General features: G+C 49.5%; 1 protein-coding gene across 2 annotated transcripts; it reads left to right on the forward strand.

Annotated features, from left to right (window-relative positions):
* Window positions 1–900: 900 nt before the first annotated feature.
* Window positions 901–5335, forward strand: TSPYL5 (TSPY like 5). 2 transcript variants are annotated; one of them, XM_029223271.1, is made up of 2 exons: window positions 901–3149; window positions 4454–5335. In XM_029223271.1, exon 1 carries the CDS (start codon window positions 981–983, stop codon window positions 2235–2237), a length of 1257 nt encoding a protein of 418 aa, XP_029079104.1. In that variant the 5' UTR covers window positions 901–980; the 3' UTR covers window positions 2238–3149; window positions 4454–5335. The 2 variants fall into 2 exon arrangements, with proteins under 2 accessions (XP_029079104.1, XP_029079103.1); XM_029223270.1 differs by having other exon boundaries at window positions 901–3105.
* The last annotated feature ends 2556 nt before the right edge of the window (window positions 5336–7891 follow it).

Genomic DNA, 7891 nt, shown 5'->3' on the forward strand with positions numbered 1-7891 from the left:
CTCCTGGCCCTATACCTTGAGTGATAGCCCAGCTCTGTAAATTAGGCCTGAGGCAGCTAGAGGACTCAGGTCATGGTCCCAGGATGAAGAGGTGCTCGGCTGATGCTGGTTTAACAGGCAAGGCTGGCCTTCTTAAGCACTAACGCAGTAATTTACAGCTGAGCAGGTCTGGAAGGATTAGACACCTGTGAATATAAAATAAAGGTTATGAGTCTGAATTGGGTTAGAATTGTGCTTCCATGCCTTATTGCGTTACCTCAGGAATGTTCCTCGGCATCTCTGAGCCACAGTTTTCTCATCTGGAAAATGAGAATGATAACAATACCTCCTTAACATATTGAGAAAATGCATATAAAGCACACAGTAAAGTGCCTGACACATAATGATACTCATAAAATAGCAGTTGCTATTTTTTTTTTTTTAAGTAGTTAGTACTAACATCCCACCACGTATCACATTGCTTTGTGGCCTGGCATTACGGTACCTACCTTTAAAGTCCCTGGAGTTAAGGTACCTGGGCAAATCCCTCAGCAAAGGCTTTCAAAGATGAGACATAGAGACCAGGAGCAGTTTCATCGTGATAGATGTCACAGAAGATAACTGAAGGAACTTTAGATATTTAGCTTAGAAAGTATATGGTAGGGGAACTGACATGATGGCTGTCTTGAGGGTGTCTTGTATAAGAGGACCGCGACGGCACAACTGAGACCAACGAGAAGAAACTAAACGAAAGGACTGCCCTCTTCAACAGTGAGAGCGAGCTGGGGTGAGATGGGGGTGGGGGCGTCTGTGAGGGTCGGCTGGTGCGCAGCTGCGGCACTGGAGCCAATCACCGGGCGCATCCAGTCCTCGCGCTACGGTACCGTCGTGCAGTCGTGACGTAGACGGTTGCCATGGAGAGGGCCTTTCGGTAGGGACAGCGAGCTGGCGCCAGGGGCCGCAGGCCGGAGCGTGCGTTTGAAGTTGAGTCCGTTACCATCATGAGCGGCCGAAGTAGGGGTAAAAAGTCCAGCCGCGCCAAAAACCGTGGCAAAGGCCGCGCCAAAGGCCGAGTCCGCGCTACTCCTGACGACGCCTCGCGCGACCCGGACCCTCCACAGTGCCAGAGGCTCGGGGAGGAGACCCAGGAGGCACAGGTGCAGGCTGGCGCGGGTTGGGGTGGCCTGGAAACCGCTGAAACCGCTGAGCCCGCGCCGCCCCGCCGGCCCGGGGAAGAGGGTGCCTGCCGGCTCCCCCTGGACTGCGGCCTCGCGCTCCGGGCCCGGGCTGAGGGGGATAGCGGGCAGGCCGCAGCCAGGCCCGGCCCGGGGAATGCCACAACCCTCTCGGAGCGCCTGCCGACAGACACTGTCTTCGTGGGAACCGTGGGGCCCATGGGAAGGCCGAAAAATGTCCCTCGCGTTGGAAATCGACGCTGCCCTGCTGGGAAGAAGGCCCCAGTTACCTGTAGCGCAGTGGGGAGGGCGTCTCCGGCCGTAGCTGTTGGGAAACCGAAGAAAGGGACCACTGGGGAGTCTGCCTCCGTTCCAGTGGTAGAGGAAAAGAAGGTGGAGAAGGATGCAGGGTCAGGGCCCCCGGCAACAGATGGCAGCATGGATACACTGGAGAACGTCCAGCTGAAGTTGGAGACCATGAACGCCCAGGCGGACAGGGCCTACCTGCGGCTCTCCCGCAAGTTTGGGCAGTTGCGACTGCACCACTTAGAGCGCAGGAACCTCCTCATCCAGAATATCCCGGGCTTCTGGGGGCAGGCTTTTCAGAACCACCCCCAACTCTCATCCTTTCTGAACAACCAAGATAAAGAGGCACTCAGCTACTTGAACAGCTTGGAGGTGGAAGAGCTTGGCCTCGCCAGATTGGGCTACAAGATCAAGTTCTACTTTGGGCGCAACCCCTATTTCCAAAATAAGGTGCTCATCAAGGAATATGGGTGTGGTCCTTCCGGTCAGGTGGTGTCTCGTTCTACTCCAATCCAGTGGCTCCCAGGGCACGATCTTCAGTCCCTAAGCCAGGGGAACCCAGATGACACCCGGAGCTTCTTTGGGTGGTTTTCAAACCACAGCTCCATTGAGTCTGACAAGATTGTGGAGATAATCAACGAGGAGTTGTGGCCCAATCCCCTGCAGTACTACCTTATGAGTGAAGGGGCCCGAGCAGAGAAAGGAAAGGAGGGCAGGCCATGTCCAGCAAGGCAGCCAGTGGACACCCCAGAGCCTGGGGTAAACAATTCCAACTGATTCTGCACAAGTCTCCCTACTACCTCCTGCTGGACCCGTGCCCAGCTGACCACATGTGTTTGGCTGTCTGCCTTCTCTTCATGTTGACCTCTGTGCACTGTGTTCCCTTTGGACTTCAGTTACAAGAATATGGTGTTTATGTTCTTTTGCCTCCCCATGGCATTCTTGCTTTTTTACGTTAGTGTCACATGTTACGTGATCTCACCCCTACTGTTTATATGTTAAACACACATGATTCAGATGTGTGCTGCCTTTATCTACGTTGCCTGGACCCTGTTCTTGGCTCTGGCCTTTCCCACCTGTCTTTAACGTGGACACTCATGAGTCATCCAACAAGAGGACCAGTGCATCCTTAAGCTCTGCTACTTCAGGGCCCATGACTTGCTGGGCTGGTTCATGTGACCATGCATGCCATCTATGGCAAGCTTTTCTGTTGCCACTGCAAAATGAAGCTTGTGCACATGGTATTGGCCATCAGCCAAAACTGATTGTTCCGTGGCTCTGGGGTCACCAGCCAAGGTGCCATCTACAAGATCTCTGGCTTTGGCCAGGGGCCCATGCTGTCCTCCTGGACACAGATGAGGTTAAGGGTGAGAAGCAGTATGCCGTGTGTTCTGTACCATCATGCATCTCTTCCTGCCTCTGGGCCCTTCTCCTGGTGAACCTTCGTCAGGGTCTGCACCATGACCCGTCACTATGAGGCCATTGAGTTTTGTCTAGGTTGCTATCGGCCCCAGTTGGCTTCCTGGTCAACAAGGACCTCAAGAACTGCTTGTGGACCCAGGCCCCCTGCCGGTGTTTGAGACACACACCTACCCTCCCCAGCCTTCCAGCAACCCTCCTGGCTGCCGGACTGATGGGCGGGCTGGTATGTATGGACATGTGTTCACTGTCATCAAGCTGTGGCTCCAGGTGAGGGTGGGGACTAGACTCACCTATAATCTAGGTATCTTGATTATCAACTCCCCTCATCCCTTCCTCACACGTGACCAGAGTGCTATAGTGGGGTTGCTGGGGAAGAGGTATTTCTGATCTGTGGGCCTGTGGCTACTTCATCTCACACCTCCACACCTCCTTCCTCACTCTTCCTTCCCTCCCTCTCTCCCTTCCCTCTCTCCCTGTCCTGTCTACCACTCCTCCCTCCCTTCCTTTTTTTTTTTTTTTTTGTTTCAGTAGTACCGCATCTCAGAAAGAAAACAAAACAATTCTAAAACCAGGGTTTTCTACATACAGGTAGCGAGATAGCTGGGGACTTGCTGTACACACGCACACACTGGGCTGGAAGAGGGTAGAGGAAGCCAGAAGGCCAAGTGGGTCTGGCTTCAGACCCTGCTCCCGACTCCTGGGTTCACGCTATAATTCTGATGTTGAAAACTCTTTTCATGGCTGTGTATCTGCTAGAATGATAACCCCCCAGGCAGCAGTGTTGTGAACCAGGGTTACTCCTGTTCCGACCTTTTCCTCTGTCCCTTAAGACCCAGGTGCCTCCTGCTGTTTCTTCCTCTGTGGTAGCCTCTCGCCCTCTGGAACCTCATTCCCCAGCTTTCCCACCCTTAGCAGTCCTTTGCTCTCTTGGCTTCTACCCTCAAATACCCGTAGAAGTAGGCTTTGGTTTATAGGGTGGGGGATCCCAAGGCTGTCTCCTGGGGCATGGGGATGGGGGTGGGCAGAACCTGTTCTGAATCTCCAAGGCTCATTTCCTGTGGGTGTAAAAGCTGATCTGGGCCCTCCCTGCCCAGGCTCACCTGTGCCCTCTTTCCCCCTTATCCCTGAGGGTGGGAAAGTAGGACTGTGTCTACACTTGCCCTCCACCCACCAGCAGCCCTTTCCTTATGGAAGACCTTGTTCTGAGTTCTCCAGGGGCTAGGGAGGTCTTGACTCAGAGCTGTCGAGAGGGTGTTTTGGGCAGGGGAGTTGGGGCAAAAACACAGAGTGGGAATGAGTCTGGTGTGGAGCGGGCCTGGAAGAGCAGATAGAAATGGCTTGAGGAGCCTCAGGGAGAACACGCCTGCCTCTCAGTGTTGGAGCGGATGGGGAGGGACCTTCCCCAGGGTGGGGACGGGAGAATTAAAGGGCTGTGGGCAAATGCGATGCCTAGGTGAGGGTATGCCCAAAGTTTTGTCCAGTCTCTCTCTCATCATTAGTGGATTTTATAAATCATAGAAACAAACAAAAACAGAATAATGTTACTTTGGATGCTTTCTCTTTTGTTCTAGGTGTGACCTTGTGTATGTGGAAGATTAATGTATGTGCTGCTTATTTTGTCTCTAAGTAAATCTAACCACTTTCCTCATTTTTTGCTTAATGGGAAAATAGAACTGTACAGGTCTGCCTTTTTTTTTTTTTTTTTTTTTTTGAGCTTCTTCTTCTTTGTTATGGACATTTTCAGACATGCACAGAAGTGGAGAGGATGGTCTCTGGACCCCGTGTGCCCATCGCCTAGCTACATCAGTTATCAGTTATGATCAACCTGGTTTCATCTGTGTCTCCCTCTCCCTGCCTGTATTGTTTATCAAAAGTCCAAGATCCTGTGCCATTTCAACCAGGACTGCTTTGGGAGATTGGGACTCTGTGTTGGTGGTGATAGTGGTGGGGTGCACTATCATTATCACATCAGGTCTGTTTTTTGCTTTTCGTGTTAACTAATGAAGTTCCAGAGGTGGGCCTTAGAATGAAAGTCTTCGGAATTAACAAGAAGTCGCAAAAAGAGATGAAGGGGATGCTGCCTTTTCCCTGCATCCGCAAAAGGAAAGAGAGACTGTTCGTTGATAAAGACTTATCAGTCTTTGATAAGGTGCTTACTTGAGATCTTTCACCAGAGCATCAGTCTTTTTTCCTGTGTAAGATGGAGACTTGTGTGACTATTAGAATTACCAGCTTGTCCTGGTCTCGTAATATAACTCTGGGCTTGAAAGTGTAATTTGGAAACTGTTGCTGTGTTCTGTGATAATAACCTCCCAACAGTAATCAGTAACTGGTTGTCTTACTTGGTAATTGACACCCTGGTAATAATGCAATTATTTCTTTGTTCTGAAACAGTTTAAATAGTTGTAAGTTTGCATGCGTGATGGAAAAAATAAAAGCCTGTATCTCTGTTATATTTTTTTATCTTTGAAAAAGAATTGGAAGGTTAAGCAGAGGCCGGGTAGTTGAGGGGATGTATACTATGGCATACGTGAGTGATTCCTAAGCCTCAGGCCCACGTGTGACAAGCTGCATTAACGATATATAAAATTCTGATTCCCAAGCCCATACCAGAGATCGCGATTCTGTGGTTCTGGGCAGGCAGTCTTGTTTTTAACAAGCTTTCCAGGTAATTCTAGTGGAAATCCAGTGTTTCTCAAATTTTAGAGTACCTCTGAATTTTGTGGGGAATCCTGTTAAAATATGAATTTTGATGCAGTAGTCCAGGGTGGAACCTGAGATTCTGCAGTTCTAACACACTTCCAGGTGATGCCGGTGCTGGCAGGTTGCGAACTGTACTTTGAGTAGCAAAGGAGGTGACCTTCAAGGACCTTTCAAACTAGAATAACAATGCTGTCTTGGTTGCACATCAGAATTATCTGGGAAGCTTAAAGAAATATACACGTCCTGGCAGAGCTCCTCACAAATATACCAACTAAATCAGAATGGAGGAAGGGACTGATCCAGGTGTAGGTATTTTAAAAACATCCCGGATGATTCTGATGTCTAGCCGGAGTTGAGAACTAGGATTTCTGATACCGTTCGTGACAGATTCGTGACAAAGACCATTTTCCATTAATCAGGAGAATCAGCAGCAGACAACCAAATGCCACATAAAGCTTCCCAGCAGAAAATGGTTGGAAGAAATCAGAAGTGGGTTGTTAAATAACAAGAGAATAAAATTGGTTTATAAGATACTGGGCTTGGATCAATAAATGTGCAGTGTTCAGGGCGTAGTAGGTGCTCAAATGTTGAATGAAAGAATGAATTTAAAACATAGTGTATTTTCAAATGCCTTAGGGCTAGGCTGGTAATTAAATTTGTGAAGTGGCCCAAATTTGTTTCATAAGGATGTATGTATTAATTCGCTAGGGCTTCCATAACAAGATACCACAGACTGGATGACTTAACAGAAATTTATTTCCGGTTCTGGAGGCTTAGAAGTCTGAGATCAAGGTGTCGGCAGGGTTAGTTTCTTTTGAAGGCCTCTCTCTTGGGCTTACAGGTGCTCGTCTTCTCTGTGTTTTCACGGCCTTACCTGTGTGTGTGTCTGGGAGCATTGGGCAGAGGTGGGTGTTGTGTGTAAATCGGGGCAGCTGTTGGGCAGTGCCAGATCGTTTACCCGGGGGCCCGCAGGCCTAGTGTCGCTCCATCTTCAAAAAGGAATGGGGGGAATCAGAATATGTAGAATCTCCCAATTTTGAATGTTTTCAACTAAAAAATTAAACACCCAGAGCCTCACTATTAGTGATAGGTGGAGTGCAAAAGGGAAAGGAGGGCAGCCTGTCCTTCAGGCGTGAGCGTCCTCTTGAGACCCGTGCAGAGTCCTCTGGGGCTACAGACTGGAGGGGCTCTGTCCAGTTCCTCTTGCACACTTGCTTCTTCACAGGCGTGGAGCCTCCACTTCCCAGGACCCTTTCACACCCCTCCCTTCACTACCTTCCAGAGCCCATCCGATCTGGGGCTCCTCACCACCCCAGAGGCCCATTCATTCATCATCTCTGTTGTAGACATTAGAGATAAAATGATGGACAAATACAGCTTTGAACTCTGCCCCCCTTCTGGGTTTCAGCTTCCTCTCAGCTTTTGCTTGGAATTGTCGTCAATCTGTTTTTTTTTTTTTTCCCCTTTTCCTGCATGGGGCTGGCGGGTGTTTTAGATACATATGGGGGATCATTCTCTGGCCTCTAGGTCAGACTTCACAAGGCAATTTAGACTCTTAATAACCTGGAGAGTAAGGGCTTCTTGGAGTAATTCTTGTTAAAAGTCCCTTACCCCTTTCTCACCTAGTTTTATTGCAAAAGGCCTTCTGATTTCTTAACTTGTTACTTGCTGGGCTTTTTCGGAATGTCGTGAGTTTGTGCTATGCCATAGGGGAGGGGGGAAGAGAAAAATAAATGGTCTTGCTACCTGTAGCTTACTGAAAGTCTATCTACTTCTGACTGTCTCTTCTTACACTTTGGGCTTCCCCTTCTGGTCTTACTGCACTGATTTGCTACAAGGGAAGGAGGCACGCTGTCCCGGGGTGGCTTCACCTAGGGAGGGGACCACACCCCCCTTTGCCCCTCTGAAGATTTTGGAAACTCCTTCTACCCTCTTACCCTTTGAGGTCCTCAGCCTTGGGGAGCCGCTGTTAACCTCTGGGTGGGGACATATCCCTCCGGTGCCGAAGAAGTAAAAAAAAAAAAAAGAGATCTCATCTCCAGTCTGTGGTTTCTATCTCTTTGTCCTTAGCATCTTCACTTCTGCTTTTGACATCTTCTCCAACTATATTTCACCATTTAGGCTCACAACTCAACTTCTGCTGATTCACCTTCACCTGAAACTCTGACCTTGTGTTAGTCCTGCTTCTTTAGCCTGGATCAGCGCCCTCTGGTGAGGTGTCCAAGGCTGGAACCTTGAATTCCTTCCTCCTCTCCCTACCTCCTATCAACCTGGTCCTCAGTTGAGGTTTGACAAATATAAGATGA

The sequence above is a fragment of the Monodon monoceros genome, unplaced genomic scaffold, assembly GCF_005190385.1.
Source record: "Monodon monoceros isolate NGI ecotype Baffin Bay Population unplaced genomic scaffold, NGI_Narwhal_1 Super_Scaffold_14, whole genome shotgun sequence".
Classification (NCBI taxonomy): Eukaryota; Metazoa; Chordata; class Mammalia; order Artiodactyla; family Monodontidae; genus Monodon; species Monodon monoceros.